Source organism: Zonotrichia albicollis, chromosome 3 (assembly GCF_047830755.1).
Source record: "Zonotrichia albicollis isolate bZonAlb1 chromosome 3, bZonAlb1.hap1, whole genome shotgun sequence".
NCBI classification, from domain to species: domain Eukaryota; kingdom Metazoa; phylum Chordata; class Aves; order Passeriformes; family Passerellidae; genus Zonotrichia; species Zonotrichia albicollis.
This window is the reverse complement of record NC_133821.1, coordinates 95,062,686-95,086,401: the sequence shown is the minus strand read 5'-3', so window position 1 is coordinate 95,086,401 and position 23,716 is coordinate 95,062,686. Positions and strand designations below refer to the sequence as shown.

Sequence of the window (23,716 nt, the reverse complement as noted above, 5' to 3'; positions counted from 1 at the left end):
TTACCAATCACTTCCACTGCAAAGTCAAATAACTAGATCATTTTAAAATCATGGTCAGCTGTATTTACAAAAGAAGCGGTGTATGCAGGACAGCATTTCAAGCTGCATAAAAGGAAACGTGCAGTTTGCTCCACTACACAGCAGATGTTATATAAGCTCTTCAGCTTCCATTTGCAAATCACAGATCTGGCACAAAATTAAGAATCTGGCATTTTTTATTTAACCTCCAAAGTGCTGCATTTTGACCAGAAGACCAGCCAAGCAAGTCTTTAAAAAGCAGCAGAGGAATCCAGTCCTGGCCACACCCTGCCGTGGTGGGGCTGCGTCTGCTGGTGTTACAAAACCCAGCCAGGTACACAGATCCAGTGTACAAGATAGCCCAGCAGAAAAAACAAAAATAAATACGTACAAAAGTTTAAAAAAATACATAGTAAAAGAATATAAATAAAATATATGCGCACATATATCTTACAATATAAGTTACATAGTAGGTATATATAACCTATCTATATTATACATAGATATGAAATAAAACTAAATAAAACAAACTAAAACCAGACACTCGAGCTGCCCTGAAAAGCGAAGCGCCCCTGCGCTCAATTTCACCAGCAGCCTGCCGAGGCCAAAGCTACATTCGACGCTTCTTAAGAGTTTTAGGTGCAGGACGCAGCACATGCTGCGACCCCGGGCGAGAAGGGGCCGCGCTGTTGCAGCGCAGCCCTGCCCGCGCTGTCCGAGCGCGTTCGCTCCGCCCGCGGCTGCGGGGGCGGCCCCGTGCCCGCCGCGGCCGCTCCGCTGAGTAGCCCCCCGGGATCCTCATCACTCCTGCCCTCCTGAGGAGCCCACCGGGCCCGCGGGATCCTCACTCCTGCCCCCGCGGGATACTCACTCCTGCCCGGGCCGGGGCTCCCCCGCTCCCTCTCCTCCTGCCGCCACTGTCGCCGCAGCCTCACTGGGCGGCGCCGAGGCGGCCCCACCGAGCCGCGCACCTGCCGCAGGTGAGGCGGGCGGGGCAGGGGCGATTGCGGAGTGCCCGCTCCCCTTCCCGGCAGCGGCTCCTCGCCGACACCGGCACTGCCCGGTCCCGTCCCGTCCCGTCTCTCCCTTCCTTCCCGGTGTCCCGGGCACGTTCCATACTTCGCTCCTTTTTTCCCCCTCAAAACAGGCAAGTCCCATAGCCGCCTATAACTGCCGGTGCCGTAAAGCGAGGCGCGGGCGGCGCGACAGCCGCGAGGTCCTCTGAGCGAAGATGGCGGCGGGGGAGTCGAAGTCGGTGCTGTTCGTGTGCCTGGGTGAGCGGGGCAGGGACGGCCGCTCCCGCTCCGCGCCCCCCGCCCCTCGGCCCGGGGCACCCGCGGCGTGGGGAGGGAGCGCGGTGGGGCGAGGGCCGCGGCCGGGGGAAGTGCGGCCCCCGCCGTCGGACGGTGCCGCGGGTTTGCCGGGTCGGGAGGGCCGGAGTAGTCGCCGGGAAGGGAGAGAGAAGGCGGAACACACCCGCGCCCTTTCTGTGATAGGAACCACGAGGAAGGGCTGAGCGTTGAGGGCGGCGGAGCACTGGAACAGGTTGCCCGGGGCTCGTGGAGTCCCCCTCTCTGGAGACGTTCCAAGCGCCCCTGGACGCGTTCCTGTGTGACCTGCTCCAGGCCACCCTGCCTCGACAGGAGCACTGCACCACATAATGTCCAGAGGTTCCTTCCAACCCTGATAGTTCTGTGATTCTGAGAGGTCAGTAGGAAGTCTTAAAGGAAGTGAAATGCAGTGTTGACAAACACAAAACTTGTGTGTGGGAAAGCGCAACACCTAAATAAGCGTAAACCAGCTCTGACCTAAGGCTGCTGCTTGGGGCAGCACGGAGAGGTGGCTTTGAACTGCTTCCTGAGATGGGTTCTGCAGCACTTGGCTTCGGGAACAGCGGCATGGGAACGGGAACCTGCCCCTAGGCTTGCTGCTGGGAGCACCTGGTGTGGGAAAGGGAGAGAAAACCACAATAAGAACCACTGAAGTTAATGTAAGAGCTGCTGTAAAAACAGGGAAAGAAGGGTAGGAGGACTTAAAGTAAAAAAAAAAACCTTGGTGGAGGCTGATCTGTTATGATCTAACAGTGAAATTCTTGATCTTGTATGAGAATCAGTAAAAAGAATAAGAAAAAAAATCATGCAAAGTCCCAGGAAACAGAAGTGTAGATGGGATCAGAAATCACCTGAATGCTTTTCTGGAGTTTAGGACAATTAATTATTGGTAAACAAGATATTCACAACGAGCAAATAGCTAACCTGACTACACAGATTACAGAGCTATCCCCCGTTTTGTACATGCTTTGTCTAAACTTGTGTTTTCTTCAGGGCATCCCAAGCGGGATGGCTCTCTGCTCTTCTCCAGGAGGGCTGTTAACATGATCTGTTTCCTAGCCCATATAGTCTTACCCCTGTGCTGTGAACCCCTGGCCATTTGCCAGGTTTGTTGCAAAACCGTTAGTTAATGTCTGGGCTTTTTGCTATCTGCTTTTTTTGTTGTTGTAATAGGAGACATGCAGATTAGTTGAATAGCAAAGTAAGAGTTTAGTTTTCTGAAATATGTTCTGATGTTTACCTTTGAGTAAAATGAACCCCTAATAATAATCCAGAGAAAATATCCTTTAGTAAGGGATTATCAGTTGGTGTGTGTTTAGAAGCTAGTGGTCTATACAGATGTTTTTGTGTAAAAAAAATCTTAATTAATAGGAATCCTCCTTCCCAAACATGATGTTCTAAGGACAGTGGTAATCACCATCCCTGTGTGCTGAAGGGTGAGCCAGTGGGGAAGGAGACTGGTCTGGCTAAACAAGGAGTTCTGGCTGAAACTGAAGGAAGCAAAGAGCTTTGGAAGAAGGGACAGGCAACTCAGGAGGACTAAAGCATGTCATGAAGTTATGCAGGGAGCAAAATTAGAAGGACCAAAACCCAGCTAGAACTTAAAGTGTTTACTGCTATAAAAGACAAAAGAAAATGTTTCTATAAATACATCAGCAGCAAAAGGAGGGCTAAGTAGAATCTCCATCTTTGTTGGATGCAGGAGGAAACAGCGACAGAGGATGAGGAAAGGGCTGAGGTGTTCAATGCCTTCTTTGCCTCAGTCTTGAACACTCAGCCCAGTTAGTCTCTGTGTACCAGCTCCCTGAGCTGGAAGCAGGGATGGGGGGTAGTATCACAGATTCACAGAATAGAATCACAGATTCACTGAGCTTGGAAAAGACTTCCAAGGTCCTGCAGTCCAGCCTTTGACCAAACCCCAATCTGTCAACTAAACCAAAGCACTAAGTGCCACATCCAGTTGGTTCTTGAGCACTTCAGGGACTCCCTCACCCTGCTGGGCAGCTCCTTTAAATTCTTTACCCCCCTTTCAGTGAAAAATTTCCTCCTGCTGTCCAACCTGAACCTCCCCTGGTGCAGCTTGAGTCTGTTTCCTCCTCTTTATTACAAGTGGCCTGGGAACAGAACAACTCCTACCTGTCCCCACTCTCCTTTCAGGTATTGCAGAGGGCAGTAAGGTCTCCCTGAGCCTCCTTTCCTCCAGCCTAAACACCCCCAGCTCCCTCAGCTGCTTCTCACAGGACTTGTGTTCCAGACCCTTCACCTGCCTTGGTGCCCTTCTCTGGGCACACTGCAGCACCTCAGTGTCCTGTAGTGAAGGGCCAGAGCTGAAGGTAAGGTTTGAGGTGTGTACTGAGTACAGGGGGACAATCTCTGGTCAGTCTCTGGTCCTGCTGGCCACACTATTGCTGATACAGGCCAGGATGTCACTGGCCTGCTTGGCCCCATGGGCACAGTGCTGTCAGCTGGGTGTCAGCCAGCACCTCCAGGCCTTTTCTGCCAGGCTGCTTTCCAGCCATGTTTCCTGCACTGAGGGAGCTGCTGGAAGTGCTCACTGAGCCACTTTCAATCATTTACCATCAGTCCTGGTCAGCTGGGGAGGTTGTGGTTGACTGGAGGTTGGCAAATGTGACAGTCATCTACAAGAAGGTTTGAGAGAATGACCTGGGGAACTGCAGGCCTGCCAGCCTGATGTTGGTGCCAGGGAAGGTCACAGAGTAGATGATCATGAGTGCCATCATGTGGCACAGGACATCCAGGGCATCAGGCCCAACCAGGATGGGTTTAGGAAAGGCTTGAACAACCTGATCTTCTATGACCAGGTGATCTGCCTTGTGGATGAGAAAAAGAGGCAGGTTGTCTACCTGGACTTGACTATAACCTTTAACACCATTTCAGCATTCTCCTGGAAAAACTGGCTACTTAGGGCTTGGATGGGTGCACTGTTTCCTGGGTAAAAAACTGGCAGTGTGGGCCCAAAGAAGTGGTGAATGGATTTACACCCAGCTGGCAGCTGGTCATGAGTAGTGGCTCCCCAGGGCTCAGTGTTGGGATCAGTCCTGTTTAATATCTTAATCAGTACTCTGGGTAAGGGGATTGAGGGCTGCTGTAGTCAGTTCACACACCACACCAGGTTGGGTGAGAGTGTTGATCTGCTGGAGAGTAGAAAGGCAGAGTGAGCTTTACAGGCTGGGTCAAATCCAACAATACAAGTTCAACCAGACTGAGTGCTGGTCCTGCCCCTGGATCACCCTGCAGTGCTGCAGGCTGGGGACAGAGTGTCTGGAGAGCTGCCCTGTGGGAAAAGAGCTGGGGGTGCTGGTTCACAGCAGCTGAACATGAGCCAGAGTGTGCCCAGGTGGCCAGGAAGGCCAGTGGCATCCTGGCCCAAAGCAGCAATAGTGTGGCCAGCAGGAGCAGGGCAGGGATCATCCCCCTAGACTCGGTATTGGTGAGGCTGCATCTCAAGTGCTGTGTCCAGTTCTGAGCCCTTCAGTCAGGAAAGACATTGAAGTGCTGGAGTGTGTCCAGAGGAGAGCAGCAAAGCTGGTGAAGGGTCTAGAGCACAAGTCTTGAAGGGCAGCTATGGGAGCTGGGATTGGTTAGTCTTGAGAGAAGTAGGTTTAGGAGAGACCTTACCACTCTCTGCAATACCTGAAATAAGTTAACAGAGACAAGAGGAGAGGAAATGGCCCGAAGTTGTACCAGGGAAGGTTTAAATTGAGTATTAGGAAACATTTCATCACAACGGGGTTGTCAAGCATTGGAAGGGGCTGCCCAGGGCAATAGTTGAGGCTGCATGGGTATTTAAGAGACACACAGACATGGTGCTTAAGAACATAAGTTATTGGGTGACTTGGCAGTGCTGGATTAACAGTCACGTGATCTTCAGGGTCTTTTCCAAACTTAATTAATCTATGATTTTGTGAAACAGTTCACACGTGTGGCAGTGTAAACCCACAGTGGTGATTTGCACTGTAACAAGGTTCCAATTCAGGAGCTCTTTTTAGTGTAACATAATAGTTATTATTAATTAATTATTAGGCCTGAGGAAAGGGTGCACAAGTACCAATCAGTACCAATGTTAATAGGATGGATTGTTTTAATCAAATGTTGTAAATAGCTTTGACATTTCCTCTTCTGTGTTACTGGGCTATGAAAAAAACCTTAGTGATATGCAGTGTGAAAAGCCAATTCACACGATAAGCACTTCTTTTTTTTTTTCCCAGTGAAATATACTCCTCTCAGTTAAATTTTGTAGGCAACTTGTTTCTTGTTCCTGCTTTAAGATTGCTTAATTTTTTTTTGTTAGTTTTCAAGACTGAAACTTTTTCCTCTTAAATTTTACTAGGAGTAATAGCTGAGATTATTGCTGAAAAGAGTAATAAACAGATTTCTAGAACTGCATTTAACTGTAGTGTTGGTTAATGCAGTACATTAGTTCTAGTTTGCCACATCTAGTGAGAGTGGATTCCAGAAAGGACACTTCTTCATGAAAAACTACATTTTCTTTCTACAATGTTTTGAAAGAAACCTATTATATAAATATGTATTCTTTGTTTGTAATGAAATAAGCAGATACCATTACACAACAAAATACAATCTAGTTAATGTGCATAACTACATTAATGATAAGGATTCCTCATCACTGAGAAATAATTGAAATACCCAGCAACATATGTAATTACAGCATATGAAAACGCACCAGAAGATATTTTTTCATTTAAGCAAAGAAAGAATTAAAAGTGGAGGTGAATCAAGATGCAGTTTGCTCATTTTACACTTACATAGCTCATGTAATTGATAGTTGAGCTCCAGAAATGGGCTTAATATGATGCTGTGTTATATAAGTCTGCCTCTTTCTCTCTGATGAATTCTCCACTATAGCACAACAAGCTGAGTGGGCATCTTAGACCAGGCACCAGCTTTCTGGTCTCCTCCAGACATAGAGGAGCAGTTGTAAGATGGGTGTACTGTTGAGCAAAGTGGGTTTGGTTACATCTTCAGATGATTAATGCTTGTTGTGAATCACTGAGTATGACTGTTGTCCCTGGGCATCTAGACTGCATAAAATCATTTTTGAAGTGGCAGCTCACTTAGTGGTTATGAGGACGTTAGATGACAGTCACAGAGAGATTTGAGTTTCCTGGTTCAGGTGTCACAATTCATTGTATGCCTTTAGATACAGCCAAGTACTAGGTTTCATGGGACAAAATGCTGTTTATAGCTGCAGAATGGAAAAGCAGTAGGTTGGGTAAGACATTGAAAAAGTCATGAAAAACAGTTGCTGTAATGAAGATTCTTGGCAGGTTGACAAAAAGAAATGTCTTTTTTCATAAAGAGAATGTTAGACAAATGTAAGGAAAATGACCTTTCTTCTATGTGGTATTGGTAATGTAGCTGTAAGAATACAGTGTCTTATTTATTAATCTGTGTTTCAAAATGATGCAGAAGTGTTAAAAAGTTGAAAGCATGGTTGTAAAAGTAATCTTGGAATTGAAAAACAGGGTCTATGCTTAAAATGTGTTAAGGGTCTGATTGTTATAACTTGGTGCTTATGTGTTGAAAACTCGTGTTTTCATGATGAATCTTTAGGCTTATTAGAAAAGGAGCAGTTGAATAATTCAGGATAAATATTCTCTCTGCATGTAAAGTTTTAAGAGACACACACACACATACATGCACATGAATGAAGAAACCAGGGAATCTGAACTGAAATCTGTGCCTTGAATGGTTCCTCACAAAAGTAATTGAATGCTGAGTGTGACAAGATGGAAGGAACTAGGACTTGTGATGAAGTTCTGACAGGAATTTGACTACAGAACTTAATAAAGTGACTTATAACTTTATAAATTTATAAAGTGACTTAATAAACTGACTTATAAGTCAGTTTTAAACACTTCTGAAGGGGACCTGATGAGTGGTGCAAATGATGGGAACCATTCTTCTAGTCACTTTGATTAAGTGACCATTCATGGAAACATAACTAGAACAAAAATCAGGTTTGTGCATGTGAGAGGATGAAAAGTAATAAAACTTTTGTTACTAACAGCAGACAGCAAAAGAAAGGAACAAGAGAAAACCATTTGTTTGCATTTGGGGAAGCTCAGAAAGAAGTAGGGAGCTGAATAAGGAATAATTAAGATACAAAACCACATTAGCAACTACATGATTGGATCAGTATACTCAGAGATGGGCAATGGAACTGAGCATTAAATGGATTCAAGTTCTCTCTCCTGCCAGTAGAAGCAGAGCTTCCATTTCTGCCTGGGAGTGGATCAAAGATTAGTGCAGAGACAGGAGTAAGAACTGAAAAAAATAAGGTGTTGGCTTAGGTCACTGTTGCTGGAAGCCTTAGGCTGAGAAAAGAATGTGAAAAGTGATTGACAGATGGTTCCAGTACTGATTCTGTGATTGAAATCTCTTGTCCTTAAATCATTGTATTTGGAGATGTTTGTAGGATTAATTTCAGTAGATGGACTCTAGCTACCTTGGGCACAAGTTTTCTATGATTGAAAATGTCACTACAGCTTAAAGAACCTGATATGCAAAAAAAATTAAGGGAGAAGGTGGAGATTTTGAGAACTTTAATGCTGCTGCCATCTACATAAAGCCAGCATGATCATATCAGTTGGAAATACAGTAAACAAGGGAACACTAGAGGAGGATAGGTAGTGAAGATAATGTATAAGTAGCATTTAAGGGGAAGAATGGTTCAAGTCCAAGGAGGAAGTTAATTGCCATATGATTTCTTTGTGAAATTTCTCCATTCTCCTAATGAAGAATGTCATTCCATAACTTAGGATATACTGTACATCCGTGAGGATGCACAGCCTGGAAAGACCAATGTGGGATGTACAACTGCATCTGAAATAGATAGAAATTATTGAGGAAAGTGACTGGAAAACAAGAATTAAGTTTGCATATGTTAGTGGGATAAAATAGAGCTTTACAGCAGTCTTGAGATGAGTGATAACAGTTGCAAGGAGTAGCATGGGTAAATTTGTTTAAGATTAAAATAATATTGCAGAGGATGTGGGGAAAAGAGCTTCTTTTAAGTCAGTTCTGTGATTTTGTCTGTAGTTCCCAAAACTAGATTTAAATGCTGCTTGAAGTTCTCTAACAGTGTTAATACCTCTGCTAATATCTGGAGGGTGTCATCAGGGAAGATGTGAATTTTTAAGTCACAAACTGGGTTAAGTGTTGGTTTCAAAAATGATCCAGCTGAAGTTTCTAGGTACTGCTAGAAGTGGTAGTTAATATGTTTAATCAAGGGTGATCATGGTACTGTTCATTATGGCATTTTATATGATATCATTAAAGATTATATTTATGGCATTTATTTTAAGAAGTGAGCAAGCTGTAGAAGACTGAAAATTTGGAACAAGTTCAGTCCATGTGAGCAGAAGGCTAAACAAATGGAAAAAGCCATGAAGGATTTATTTCAAAAGTACCATTTTGAAATTTTGGAAGCTAGTTAATGAATTACTAGGTCCCAGAATATTAATCATTATTTTTTACTGATATGTTAAGTGTGGTAATGAAGGTTACCATTCATGCCCAATTGTGTGGGATCATTATATAGAGAAAAAATTTTGTTCCGAAAGAAATGGATGGCCTCCACAGCTGGTGTAATGGGAGCAGAATGTAATAGTTTAGAGAAAAGGCTTAAAGGTCACCTATTTGAATTTACAAAGAAAGAGAGGGAATGGACAAATTTGGAGTAGGAGACTATAATCATAAATTTGATACTCGTGAATGAGTCAAAGGTGACTGTAGAAGTTCTCAGGTTGTTTTCAAAAACACTATGTACCTATTACAGACTTTTTTTAATTTAAAAAACAAATGTGAACAAACTTCCTGCACTGTAATCTGTCGTTTTGTTTGTCAGTATTCAAGAAAAGTAAATTTAAATTAGAAGTGCAGATTTGACTTAACTGGAGTGATTAGATAAGGTCAGTTAATTTCATGAAGAGATTGAGAGCTTGGTTTGTTTAGTTTAGCACAGCTTGGGAAGGGTTCTGTATCTATTGAAGGAAAGACAGACTGATGTTAACCAAGATCAGATGAGCAGAGACTTCCAGGAATAAATGCTAAGTTGAAACTGGAAGGTCTTATGCTACCACAGGAAATTAGTATCTGGAATAGCTTTTTAAGATAGATAATGCTTTTTAAAATGGAGCTTGATGTGTTTGTAAGAGGAGTGATGCTGTACAGGCTTGCAATATCAAAGAATTGAGTTCATGGATATGAAGGTTATTTTCTGCCTTGTGCTGTATGTTACATGTTTTGAAATTGTACTGTTTTAACTCACTCAAAAACAGAGATTATTTTTTTTACTTTATTACCATATTTTAAGCATTTACTTAATTAATAGTCCTAACTTATTTTCTCACTTAACCACATAGGGAGCCCCAAAATTTTCCTGTTTTATTTTTCTTCCAAGACTGATTTCATTTCTGTGTGTGAAATAAACTAATTGAAACAATGGAATTAGTATGTTTTCTCCTGGAAGAAGATCTGATGACATCAGAACTCACTTAAAGTTTTGGCAAGATCAGTTTTTCAGTGGTTAGCCTGTTCCCTTTGCCATTTAGTTGATTTGATGTTCTCTAAATCTTTGAATCTTTGATAGTCCATTTGTGTTGCTTCAGATCTTCACTTCCCTCTTTGTGATTTTTTTTTTAGTTGATGTGTGACAGCAGTTACTAAATGCCCAGGTCATAGCAGTTTCTCTCTGGCAATGAAGTATCTACCTTGGTGTTTTGTTTAAAAATGAGATTAAGTGTCTCATGTAAAAATTTCTTTTTGCTGATGGAAATTTAGCTTTGTTCATTGGCTTTTTTTTTCTTTTCGTAGTGTGAGATTTGGAAACAATTTAATCAGTAGTAGGAGAGTGATTAATTTAAGGGTACAGAGATGGGTTTTGCCATTTCTGATATTTTATACTTAATCTGCTCAAAAATCAGAGATAAGCAAAGTTACATGTTATGTCTGATGGGAGCAGAAGATGTGTGTGTATGAGTTACTGCAATCTGCATGACAAATCAAATATTATGAATATCCCATCTGGTTACTGAAAATTTCTGAGGATGAAAAGGTAGAAAGAACTAAAGTAATAGTTGAAAAGGCTTTTTCTTTTTGTTGAGACACTTAATTCTTTTCAAATACGAATTTCTGCATTCATTTTTAAGAGCTCTGCCATAGATTGTTACAGTTGTAGTTACAGTTTCAGAACAAATGTACTGCAGATCCATTATTTTTAGTTTTTAATGGAACTGTAATTCATTGTTGAAATAGGTTCTTTTTGATAATAAGGTCAGATCAAGTGGCTAGGGCAATTGGAGTTCTTTGGAAGAGAAGTTTGTATATGTATTTGGTTGGCTGGTTGACAGCACTTAAGCTTTGCCATGTATTAGATTGTATTCCTAATCCTCTGTATTTTGGGCAAAAAAAGTTCAGAATTTCTTTTTCCCATGATGTTTTTAGAGCTTGTGTACTTGAATTCAATTTTTGGAGGTTAGACTTGATTTCTGGATGCTGCTCTTGATGAGGGCTCAGTTTGAGCTGTAGTGACTTGAATTCAGTTAACAAGAGTGGTTTTACTACAGGTTGTTCAGCCATTTCACTACATTTTTACAGTGGTGGTGGCTGTGTTTTGGACTTGTTCAAGAGACCAGTGGATAGTACAGAATCCTGGAATGATTTGGGTGGTAGGGGACCATCAGCTAGGTCATCTCATCTGGTTGCAATGTCTTGCAGCAGAGATGCCTTCCACTAGACCAGGTTGTTCAAAGCCCCATGCAGCCTGGTCTTGAACATTTCCAGGGATGGAGCACACAGTTTCTCTAGGCAGCCTGTTCCAATGTCTCACCACCCTCACTGTAAAAAAAAAAAATAAAAAATGCTTGTTTATTATTGTTCTCAATTTCTTTTTAAAACCATTGTCCCTTGTTCTATCACTACAGCCCCCTTTATATATAGAAAGGTTGCAGTAAGATCTGATCTCCCCAGTCCTTTTCTTCAGACTGCACATCCTCAGCTCTCACTCAGAGGTGCTCAGCCCTCAGATCATCTTTGTGGCCCTCCTTTGGACCCACTCCAAGAGCTCCATGTCCTTCTAGTGCTGGGTGCCCCAGAACTGGATGCATCAGTCCAGGTGGGGTCTCATGGGAGCTGAGTAGAGGGGCAGAATCCCCTCCTTCGACCTGCTGGCCATGCTGCTTGTGGTACAGCCAAGGATATGATTGGCTTTCTGGGCTGCAGGTGCACTGTGCTGGCTCATATCCAGCTTGTCACCCACCAGTGTCCCCAAGTCCTGCACCATGATCCTCTCAATCCCGTCCTGCCACAGTCTGCACTGATATTGGAGATTGCCCCAACCCAGATGCAGGGCTCGGGGTTCTCTTATACATAAATTGCATTCTAAGTAAATATAAATCTTTAATCTGATCTGGGTGGAAAAATCCACACAACTACTGGTTTTTGTTTTCAATAGTCTGAAAATTCACTTGAATCTCTTGTTTCCATAGGAAACATCTGCCGCTCTCCAATAGCTGAAGCAGTTTTCAGAAAACTTGTGACTGATGAGAAGCTTGAAAATAAGGTATGCTATTGCTTTCTGTTCCAAGAAATAACTGTCTCATAGCCAGTCAGAATATAAGCAGTAAGGAAAGAAACATAAAAATATGAATTTGTTTTTCTGTAGTGGAGGATAGACAGTGCAGCGACATCTACCTATGAAATAGGAAGCCCTCCTGACTATCGAGGACAGAATTGCATGAAGAAGCATGGCATTCCCATGAGTCATATTGCCAGGCAGGTACTGTACCTTAATTTTCTTTAAATCTGTCTATGTATTTGTTCTGTTCTTACAGTGGAGGACAGACAGTGCTGCTGTTTCAGACTGGAACGTGGGGCGCTTCCCAGATTCAAGGGCTTTAAGCTGTCTAAGAAATCATGGCATTGAGACAGCACATAAAGCACGACAGGTAGAAGAGAGTATTTTTTCATCCTTATTCATACCTGTGCCCTAACCATTGCAATCATAGAAGTCATTTGAGCAGTGCATGGTTAAGCATCAAGTAATAAATAAATAAATACTCCGTGCAGTTTTTTAAAGGACTCCAGAGTGACTTAACTCTTCTAGTTGAGCTTAATTAGTTTTTTGTTATTAAGGTTCATTGGAAGTATAACTGGAAAGCATTGAACCAGTTTCTGCATTGTAGAAAACTCCGGCCTCCAGAATGTTTAGTATTCTGAGCATTTTAAAATGGTTTTTAAAACTGGACTTACTGTTGTAATCTGTGATGCATCCTTCAGCAAGGAGTTGTATATTTATTTAGCAGGTCCAAAAAGAAGTAGAATACCTCTTCATCCATCACAAAAAGCTTCTGCACTTGCATGTAGATCTTTTAAAAATATCTGGAGTGCTGAATTGGAATGAAAGCACTCAAACCCAAGATTAGTAGCACAGTTGGTGGTAACTTCAGAGGAAAACATACCCTTGAAGCATTCTTAAGTCAAAGGTAGGATTGCCATTTAGTGAAATCCTCTAAGTTTTACCTGAACTTGTATCTGTTTTCATTAACAAAAGAACATGTATTTATTTCCATACTGAATTCCAGAGAGATTGGAAGTAAATGTGTCTGCATCTATTTAAATCATTCAGACACTCATATAAATGCACATAATTTACTTCAGTTAACTACTCTCTGGATATGAGAAATTCCTTTATGGCTTGACCTTTACTTAGTTTGAGTTTACGCCACTAGTTTTTGTATTGACAAAAAGATCAAGTAGTCTTGTTATTATCTTACATTTCTGTTCCCTTCAGAATTTTTCTGGACCTCACTGAGGTCATATTTACTTTTTTCACTTTTCAAAGACTACATGTTTAGATTTTTGACTTGTAAAAATAAATTCTCTCAATTAGTCAATTGCCCTCTGCTGACCTCTCCTGATGTTAATCTCTGTTTATATAAAACAGAATTAAGCACAGCACCATTTCAGACATTTCAATAATTTACTATTAGAATAATCACTGCAAAAGTCTGTTGTGATCTTATCCTGTTACAACATCGGATTTACTCTTCATCAGTTCTTACAAACGTCCTTATTTCTTTATATATATATTTTTTATTATATATATATAAATATATATTTACTTATATCAGTTCATACAAACATCAGTGTACAAGCTGAATGGTACTGAAATTATTCAGTCAGTGTTTTAGTCATAACAGTAGTGTGACATATTTGTCTTTCTAGAAGATACCTTGAAAACTTGAGAACTGTTCTTCTAGGTATTCCTAGAGTGGTTTATGAGGAGGTAAATGAAAACAAAGGACCCAAAACAAGTTGATCCTCTGTCTTGAAGCAAATCTTTATATCTTGCTTTGGCAGAGAAGGAATGAAAACATTTTAATGAAGGCATTTGCTTATACGTTGTAGCAAACGAAGAGTTTTTTCAGTCAGAAGATCTTAAAATGTTACATATACAGGGAGAGAAAATTAAAAAATGAGGCAATAAAATGAAAGACTTGATGAAAATCATCCTGTCTAAATCATTCCAGTACACATAGTTTCTGTTGTAAAGAAAATCTTCAAATCCCTGAACTGCAGATAACTGTTTATTTTGCACTGATATTAACAACATAGCTCCAAATTTGTTTTTTGTTTTCCTAAACTTCTGTCAGATGGTCTCTGCTGATTCTCAGACCTGATGTGGTCTTGTGGTACTTCTGAAAAAAGAGGTACTTGACAGTGTAGAACAGGACTTTTCAGAGTGGTCAGGTTAGTACAAGTGGAAGTGTATTTGCTTCGCTTTTAGAGACAAACTTTAGGATAGAATTTTGTGTGACCCTTGTTTCAGAACTGATTAAGGAAGATTTAATAACGGAAGCTGCAGAAATAGAGTGTAGGGATTTATCTTCTGTTGCCTTCAAAGTACTGTACAATAATAGTCTTCAGTCCTCTGGAAAATTGCTACCCACCCAGTGAAAGGCACCTTCTCTCATGTAATTTTTGCATAATTATGATCATGGATTATAGCTTTTTTAAAATTCAGTACTACAAGAATGTTTTATGTAAAAGAGCATATTAAATTGGTCGTGTCTTACCATCATGTACAGTGATATTCTAAGTTAAAAGTGAAGTATAAAAACAAATTATATATTTATATATAAAATAAAGTTGTTATCATTTTAGCTAATGGCAGGTTGCTGTATGAAATTCTCTAAGCTCTTATTCTTCAAGCACAAACCAGAAAGTTTTTAATAATGTTCACTTTTATTCATGCTGAGGCAAAAATTGATTTTGGTATGACTCATACCATGAATTTGCCTTAAATATGAAATTGAGATTAGAAGAAGGTTGTATTAAATACTGTTTCACAACTGGGTAAATTTGAGGATTACTACCTCTCTGTGGGTTTCAGACAGAAAATGAGATTTCCCTTCTGTAAATAAAGTGAAATGTTTCACTAATAATTTAATAAATGTTATATGCATTTTTTAAATGTAAAGTAATTGTTATCTGCGTAGTTTCACTCAAAGTTTACTATTTGAACTCTCCACTACACTTCTCAAAATGTATCTAAATTTTTACATTCTCAATTTCGTCCCCCAAAGTACTAGTTTTAGTAGTTTTGAGGAGTACCTTCAGTTCACTGGAGTTTGCCCAATTAAAGCTTTTTTTTTTTTTTTTTTTTTTTTTAACTGACTCTGTGTTATGGCTTAAAAGCACGACCCGAATGTAACCTTGGTTTTAGGGCTGCATTTGCAACTGTACTCGTGCTGGTCATAGGGTAATAACTGCCACACTGTCAAGTGTTCCTAGTTTATTCTTCATTTGTCCATACAACAAAGAAATCAGTGCCCTCTTATTTTCACAGGGGCAAGTGTTCAGCTGTGTAGAGTGATCAGAAGCAGCTTGTAGAAGTCCTGATTAGATTTGCCAGGAAAACAGAGCTATTTCCACTGCAAAAATATTTTCATAGGTCAGAGGCACTGCATGAATACAGCAAATATTTTTACAGTGAAAATAAACAAGTCTACATTAGTTTTCATCATTAACCCTTTCTTTTCATATTCATTCTTGACCTTTCCTCTTCAGTTCTCTTTGTGTGTAATGTTTCATTTATGGCTTTATTCTGATGATAATTTCTGTCTTTTCTTGCTCCCTGTTATGGGAGCTTAATCAGTATCTATTTGCTGTTTGCACAAAAAAAAAAAAAAAAGTGGCTGTTTGTCCATCTAAACCTTTTTTTTTTTTAATACATGAATATTTTTTACAAGTTAAAACTCTGACTTATGGGATACTGTGTTTTGTCTTTTGGTTGTTTCCTTTGCTTACTCACTTCTCTAGCCCTTCTTTGTAGGGACAGCTGCCAGAAAACCTGTTCGGAACAACCTTCCCAAGTTTCTTGGTTATGATGCTTCACACAGGACTATGCATGAAAAACAGTCCTAAAGTGAACTCTGATATTTAAAATTTTATTCCATTTCTTCATCCTCATTATGGACACCTGGTTCAGATATCTTATACCAGCATTGGGGCCATGGTCTGGGAAGATTTTACCCTAAACTAAGGCTTAAATGTGAACTGAAATAAAATGAAAACTGGCAAACATCTCCAGCCATCCTTATAATGGGAAGATTACATTAGTATTTAAGTCAGTGGTTTATCTGCTGTGTTTGCCTACATAAATTGAACTCAGATCTCTGAACTTAATTGATACTCATGTTTAGGAGTCAATAAATTACAAGAAAGAAAAAGAACAGATGATATGATGGTAAGAAGATGTACAGTAGATCCCAGATTTTTCACATCATACTACAAATTTTGTGAATTTACATGGTCTAAAATACTGTGGACGCATTTGTTTTTAAGAGATTGTAACTTGTGCCATCGTACTTCAGCTTTAAGTTTCACGTGGTATATGTTCTTGTGCAGTGGCAGATTTCTAGATTGGAAGTATTGCAACTGATTCCAGGTTACCTACATTTTTGTTGTCCTATCAAGAAAGTAATTTTTCTGTTTTATTTTTAACCATATTATTGCATGGTTCCCACAATTGGAAATTGATTTCATTTTAGTAGTTGAAAAGTACTAGAAATGTTGTTTTTAATAATATGCTAAGTTGATGCATGAAATGTAAAAGGAAGAAGAAAAGGTTGGTTAAATAGCTGACTTGGGTTTGTGTTTTTGTGGAAGGTTTGCAGAAATGGATACATAATCATGGTAAAATATATTTAAAAGGTTGTAAGTTATTGTAAAATTGTATAAAGGTGCAGTTCTATACTTTCCACCTGTGTCTTTTTTAAATAAATCATAGCTACAGAATTTGAAAACACTTTTTTGTCTCCTTTCATTAATCAAATACAGTTTGTAGGCTAAAGCACCTATTTTTACTTCTAGATTACTAAAGAGGATTTCCAGACCTTTGATCATATTCTTTGTATGGATGAGAGCAATCTAAGGTAATGTATGAAGAAATGGAACAAATTCATATGGATTACTTGTAGTGATGTCTCATAAGTCACTTTGAACACAGATGTCACATTTTACTGCTTAGCTTATGTTGGGGTTTCTTTGTTTGGGTTTTTTTTTTTTTTTTACATGTATGTGAATGATGTGCTAATGGATAGATTCTTCACTTCTAATAAGTTTATTGAGGCAGAACTCAATGGTTTATTTGTGTGATACGTGCCACTTAAGGATGAAGGACATGGAAATTTAGTTACTTTGTGCTATATACAGCTGATGCCTGTATAATTAAGAATGAGGATGTACTTACTGTCTTGATTGAAGTGATCAGTTTTTCTAATTGCATGGCAATTAAAAGACAAACTGGGAACTTGGAAGGATTAAATATGATGTGGGTTTTTTTTTTTACTTTTTTATGTAGAAAAAGAGAGGGAACTCTGAAATTAGCAAGGTTGTTAGCTTGGGGAAGTCTTGTTTTATTGTTAGCTGTGCTCTAGCTGAGTGTCCTTAAGAAAGATCTGGTAAAGTAGCTGCCTAGTGTAAAATTTAGGATATCACTAGCAAAATTTATACTCAATTACATATATAATGAGAGTTAAGGAGCTGAATTTAATAAACTACAAGTGTCAAAGTGCTTGTAAGGGCTATTGTCAAGTTATTTTAAAAAGTCCCAAACCAAACCACCAGAACCAACAACAAAACCTAAATAAAGACCCTATTATTAGCACATAAAGTCTTCTAGTAGCAGCACCACTTAATTGAAGTAAGTGTGATTTTGTTGAATTTTCTGGAATGTCTTGAATAAGCTCTCTTCCACAGCCTTCATGAATGAAGGGTATGTAACACTTGGCTTGATTGCAGTGTCTCAGGCAATGACGTGACAAGGCTTCCTTCTATTTTCACTTGAATTCTTAAACAGAAATTTGAATTAACAATTTATATGATATGATCTTTAGAGCAGAAGAAATATCAGAACTATAACAGGGATATTACTTCTGCTGTGCTAAAGTTTTGCCTTTAGCTTGCACTGGGTTCAACTGTTTTGCCTAGGAATGCTTATTTGTAGCTCTAGGAGGGCAGGCTGATTCCAGGTGTTGATGGAATGCCTGTCAGAAAAGGAAGATTTGGGATGTGTCTTTTCTTTAGTACCAGAGCCATCTGACCCTCTCCTCTTCATTAACTGGTATGCCAAAAACCTTTAAGAAGATGGTCTGACATTTTTTTAATAATAGAAGGCTAGAGAATTTATTGAAAAATCTGTAAATTCAAGCAATAGGTTGATAGAGGATCTCTGATTTTTCTTCAAGCAAAACCAGTACTGTGGTCTCCTGCTATTTCTAAACTATCTGCAATTAATTTCTTAATCAGAATTAATAATTTTAATTTCTTAAAGCTGATATGATTATGACTAAGTATTCACAAGGGATTTCTTTGCCTTTTGTAATGGTGAGTAAGTAAAATGATGATTTGGTATGGAGATGTGTAATATTGAAATAATTTAGTATGTTTTGGGAGTTCATCGTGAAGATGATAGTACTGAGCTGCCTTTAATCTGAAGATGATGAGAAGTCCATTTCAAGTATGGATAACAAACAGATGATCATTTTTGGGATAAGAAATGGCCGTTTTTAAGCAAATAGAGAAAATGCCATCTCAGAACTAGAATGTTTTATCAATGAGAAGCAATGTAGAAGGAAGAGGATGTGACAGTTGGAAAATGCTACAGTATATCAAAAGGAAAACAGGTGTTAGCTCCCTGATTTACCATTTTCTGTTAACTGGATGTGGTAGGATTTCACAAGAGCTAGAGCATAGCAATCTAAAACAGTGGCTTTGAGCAGACAGGAGAGTCTTACTCATACTTCTGGAAAAATACCTGGATAATTTTCATTGTTTTTTGTTCAGTACAAGCCAAAGGTGAGTGTTGAAAGTACTAATCATTGATTTGAGAATGAACTTGATGAACTCAAAAAGTTAAAACTGTTAAAAAGTTTTTTTTAAGCTATGGGTAAAGTGCCTGACTGCTTATTTATGCTCTGAATTCAGTTTATGTCTTCCATACTCAATTTAAAAAGACCCCACATAACAAGAAAAACAAGAACAAGGAGCAGCATAAAGTCCACAGGACTGATGGAGTGTGGAGACATTGTTTTCCTGTGTTATCTAGAAATGGTCGTGAACATTGATGCCAAAATTCTGAAGGAAAAATTTTATTTTCTCTTCTACAGAGATTTGAACAGGAAAAGCAACCAAGTTAAGGACTGCAAGGCCACAATTGAGCTACTTGGAACTTATGATCCACAGAAACAGCTTATCATTGAAGATCCATACTATGTATGTGTAAGAAATTCTTTGGGTGGCTTGATAAAAAATTGTGTGTGTGCAGTATAATCTTCCCAGATCCCTCAGTTGGCATATGATACATAATGTGATGTTACACAAAGTGAAGTGTAAAGTTTTTTTTTTCTGTGACTGAAGAAAACCATGTATTACTGGGCTAGGAAAGGAAAATGTTACTATGCTTATAACATTTATTTCAATTAAAATAATGCAGTGCACCTATGTTTTCAATATTGGGTGAAAGCCTGTTTGATCAGCGTTGTTACAAAGGATATGATCAGGAAAGTTAGAGACATAGCCATTGACACAGGTGGTCAGAACAGCTGGATAATGCCAGCCAGAAGCAAACAATTAGACTAACATTCTTCAGTTTAGGAAACAGAAGTGGGTGAAGATGCAGGAGGGTTCTATAAAATCTTGATATCATGGGGAAAGCTGAATAAGAAATTGGTATCCATTACCCGGGAAGTAGAAAATAAGGTATAGTGGTAAGCAAGTGGCATCAGTGGGAAGCAGGTTCAAAACAAAGAGAGGTTTGTTTTGGGCATTTTGTTTCCACACAGTGCTTCATTAAACTGTGAAATTCAACATGACAGGTTTAGTGTGAACCTAAAAAAGGAAAAGACTTAAAAGGCTCAAGAGTGAGTGGAAGAAGTACATGAAGGAAAGTCATGCAGGACTGTTGAATACAAAGTCACAGAGTTTGTCTGTAGAAATACCTGAGCTCAAATTAGAGAGAAATATGCCAAAGCCATCACCAAGTATTTGCACAGTTTTTATTTTTTCCTAATGTCTCTTGTTTGCCATTACTGCCAGTCTGCAATTTGTATTTCCTCTTCAGCCACTATTGTTATTCTTAAAGTCTTTTTTCTCTTTTCTTTTCTAGGGGAGTGAAAAGGACTTTGAAACTGTTTACGAGCAATGTCTTAGATGCTGTAAAGCATTTTTGGAGAAGTATCGTTAATGCTTCATCATATAATTTCTAAAAGAAAATAATTAGCTTCTTCTGAAATATGTAAAGTTTACTTGATTGATGTATTTAAATTGTAAAATTATGCCTCTAGATTCAGTACTTACTCAGTTTAATTTTGTATTTTAGCTGTTCTGTCATCTAATGAAAAAATATAGAAAGGTTTTAATCGGATTACATGATCAACCATTTTGCCACACATCAATGTAGTTATAAAGTATAAATTTTTCTGTAAACTCTTCAAGTGCTTTCTAACAAGCACTGCAAAGGTAACATCTTGCTTCTTTATATGTAATGCTAACTGAACTGAGGTCTTGTCCTCAGTGAGTTGATTTCAGTCACCTTTCAGTGGTAGTCTGTGAGATAATAATTGATGTGTAACTTAGGTGTGTCATCCCAGTATCATTAGGCAGCCTTTGGATGGAAGCTGTTTCACATGGAGCCTGCTAGACTAAACCATCTGCTGCCTGATAGAACTGGCTAAGTCTTCCTTTAGCCTTCTGGTCAGTTCCTAGCACACTGACACAAGCACAAGTAACACAGCATTTACTTTGAGGAGAAAACATAGCTGCTTTAAAGCTGAAATGTGAAATCACATATTGTATCTCACAGTAGTAAAATAGTCAAGTCCATGCAATACAGTGGATGAGAAATTTGCTGTAATCCCAGTTCCTACATGAGGGTCAGACAGTATTTCCAGATTTACTCAGGAGGATGTACAGCATGTCAAAAGTGTTCCTTGTGAGTATAGTTCAGTGTAAAGACAACCTATCTGTAATAAAATACTAAGTTAGCAGAAGGCCAGTAAGTAGACAGTTCTGCTCTTGGACAAAATTTGAATGCTTTGTAAAAGTCTATACCTGCTTTTCTGAGTATCACCCTTCCTGTCTGCCTTAGACAGGACTCTGACAGAAAGTAACTGAGATCAGTAATATAAGTGATACCATGATGATTTTCCTGTTTTGAATATTCTCAGCATTGGTATCAACTAGCATTGCCACATTATCTGTAAAACTGGATCTATAAAATTTGTTTTCTTATTTTGCCTTGTTTTTGTCTCTTGCTGCCTTCCAAACTTGTAGTCTATGTACTTGTCACCTGCTCAGCCTTTTGGGAGAGAGATGGATTTCAACAGAGGATTGTGTTATTCTTGGGGAGGTTGGAATCCTGGTGCCACTCTGTTTGTTGCAGACTTCACAATGGGGATTAAGTTTCTTGGGATTTTTTCTGTAGAATAGATGTGTTTGTGTTAACGAGATTTCTGTTTTGTGCTAAAATTTCAATCAGACATAAAACTTCAGAACTTGCTTAGAAAAGGCAGATGGTAGAAGGAATACTTAAATACAGAAATCAGAATCTTTGCACATTATTGTATTATCATCAGTTTTGACTTGTAAAAATAAGCTAGGAATTGGAAGCTAATAGCTGTTTCACTTTTCAGGGGCAAAGAGTTATACACTATTTCAGATCCAATTAAGTACTGACTCTGGAAAAAATATTTTTTATTTGTTTATTAATGTTCTGACAAAGTAAATGGGTGAAAATGATGGGCATTTAGGGACAAAACATCCTAAAAGTGGTTTGATGCACTAATCTCAAAGGTGGGAGTATTTGGGCATAATCTAGTGTTATTCCCTGCCAGAATGATCATTTCAAATATTCCAGTGGAAGTAAAATAACTCATAAGATTGAGAACATGATGGTTTGTGCTGTCCCATTCATGGCTACACAGGAATTCAGCCCATAGTTTCCTGCATATTAAGGCTAAGATTGAAAGGTCTTAAATCTTTATCTTTGAGCTGCTGGCGTAACAAAGGAAATAAGAGGATATGGTTGTTTACCTTCACTGGGCTTAGGAATCTTGCTGAAAAGTGATACTTAGTCGAAACTCATGTTAAATTCAGTTCACATTTTAAAAGTTTCAGCCTTGAGACAGACTTTTAGCAAGCAATCTAGTGACTTAATAATTCACCACCTCTACAAGGAATAAAAAGCTGGTTGATTTATCTTATAATTGGTAGGGTTTTTTTAATGGAAGAGGGGAAGGTGCACAATGGTATTTTATGTAAATTTGTAAAAGCCCAGAATACAGAACAGGGATTCCCTTCAGGAAGGACAGTTGCACAGAACCATTATTTGGGTTCAAGAAGAAACAGTGAAAACAGGATTAAGACACAAATCATGTATCATGCAGATGACTAAGCGCTCACACATCCAAAATACCACTCATGAAAAATGTAATTTTGAATGAAAAAATACAGAACTGACTCCTGTTTCTCCCTCCCTGCCCCCACAGCTTGTTATAAGTGGTAAAGTTAAGACTAAAAAAACATCTGCTGTAGTCTAGTATAGGTGTGTTTTCTGTCAGAGCATGATGATTTCTGCTAAATCTAGAGCGAACTTCTAGAGGGTTAATTTATTTATATGAACTGATGAAATAATTAATAAGTTGCTATTTCCCTTTTACAAGGAGATTTTCTTGTAGGTTTTTGTTTAGCCAGATTTTGGGTATCCTACTAGAAAAAGAAAGCTTCAATATTTTAAACTCCCATGTTAAGTATTAGTCTGTGGTCTTGTCAGTGGAACCCACAGCAAAGCTCAGAGCTCCACCCACGTTTACTGCAGATGAGCAGCTTTAGTGAATCCCATAGAAGTTGATTTCTTTAACAGCCATGTTTTCTGCAGGCATGTATTGCATCCACTGAGACATGGAACTTACCATGTAGTTATCACTGAAAGCAGTTTCTAGAATCTCAGCTCCTGTTGTTCTCAGGGTGGGGAGGGTCATGTTTGGTTTTGGTTTTATATTTTGTGGTTCAAACTGAGGATAGAATGGAAACTGTAAATGCCAAGATAAAATAGTAGTAGTAGGTTGGCTCTGGCTGGATGCCAGGCACCCACCAGAGCCTCTCCCTTGCTCCCCTCTCCAACTGGACAGGGGACAGAAAATAAGATGAAAGGTTCATGGGTTGAAATAAGAACTGGGAGAGGTCACTCACCAAATAGTGTCATGGGCAACACAGACTCATGCTGGGGATTTTAACTGAAATTATTACTAACAAATTCAGAGCAGGGTGATGAGAAGTAAAATAAGACCTTAAAAATACCTGTCCTCCACTCCTCCTTCCAGCTCTTCCTCCTCCCCCAGCTGTGCAGGGAGATGGGAATGGGAGTTATGGTCAGTCAATCCCAGGTTGTTGCTGCTGCTCAGGGAGAGGAGTCCTTCCCCTACTCTGACATGGGGTTCTCCCCACTGGAAATAGTTCTCTATGAACTTCTCCAGTGTGAGTCCATCCCACAGGCACCAATCCCCCCAAACTGCTGCAGTGTGGATCACTTGCACAGAGAGCAGTCCCTCAGGCACAGGCTGCTCCAGCCTGGGTCCCCCACAGGGCCACAAGTGCCACCAGCAAACCTGCTCCAGGGTGGGCTCCTCTCTCCACAGCCCTGCAGGTCCCTGCCAGGACCCTGCTCCAGCACGGGCCTCCCACAGGGTCACAGCCTCCTCTCAGGCACCCCCTGCTCCAGTGTGGGTCTCCTCCATGGGCTGCAGGTGGATCTCTGCATC

The 23,716-nt window shown here is 39.6% G+C and overlaps 2 protein-coding genes across 7 annotated transcripts in view; one reads left to right on the top strand and one right to left on the bottom strand.

The window, feature by feature from the left end:
- SH3YL1 (SH3 and SYLF domain containing 1) overlaps window positions 1-1,372 on the bottom strand; it is a 45,675-nt gene extending 44,303 nt beyond the window's left edge. Inside the window, exon 1 of one of the 4 annotated variants that reach the window (XM_074538157.1) lies at window positions 990-1,372. In XM_074538157.1, coding sequence (XP_074394258.1) covers window positions 990-1,176 — 187 coding nt within the window. In that variant the 5' untranslated portion in view covers window positions 1,177-1,372. Of the gene's footprint in view, window positions 1-889 lie in introns of all 4 variants that reach the window. The other 3 variants (XM_074538158.1, XM_026794794.2, XM_005489150.3) reach the window with 3 other exon arrangements.
- ACP1 (acid phosphatase 1) lies at window positions 859-21,188 on the top strand. Of its 3 annotated transcripts, none has more exons than XM_014268528.3 (7): window positions 859-998; window positions 1,166-1,292; window positions 11,882-11,955; window positions 12,227-12,340; window positions 16,770-16,831; window positions 19,067-19,172; window positions 20,065-21,188. In XM_014268528.3, exons 2-7 carry the CDS (start codon window positions 1,250-1,252, stop codon window positions 20,140-20,142), a joined length of 477 nt encoding a protein of 158 aa, XP_014124003.1. In that variant the 5' UTR covers window positions 859-998; window positions 1,166-1,249; the 3' UTR covers window positions 20,143-21,188. The 3 variants fall into 3 exon arrangements, with proteins under 3 accessions (XP_014124003.1, XP_074394261.1, XP_026650596.1); XM_074538160.1 differs by lacking the exon at window positions 12,227-12,340 and adding an exon at window positions 12,058-12,171; XM_026794795.2 differs by lacking the exons at window positions 859-998; window positions 12,227-12,340 and adding an exon at window positions 12,058-12,171 and having other exon boundaries at window positions 1,149-1,292.
- Window positions 21,189-23,716: the final 2,528 nt, after the last annotated feature.

Bases quoted from the DNA above. Each gene is read 5' to 3' on its own strand.
- ACP1 (XM_014268528.3), top strand. From the start codon at position 1,250: ATGGCGGCGGGGGAGTCGAAGTCGGTGCTGTTCGTGTGCCTGG. The intron at 1,293-11,881 runs GTGAGCGGGGCA...TTGTTTCCATAG, and splicing joins GGTGCTGTTCGTGTGCCTGG to GAAACATCTGCCGCTCTCCA. The intron at 16,832-19,066 runs GTAATGTATGAA...TCTCTTCTACAG, and splicing joins ATGGATGAGAGCAATCTAAG to AGATTTGAACAGGAAAAGCA.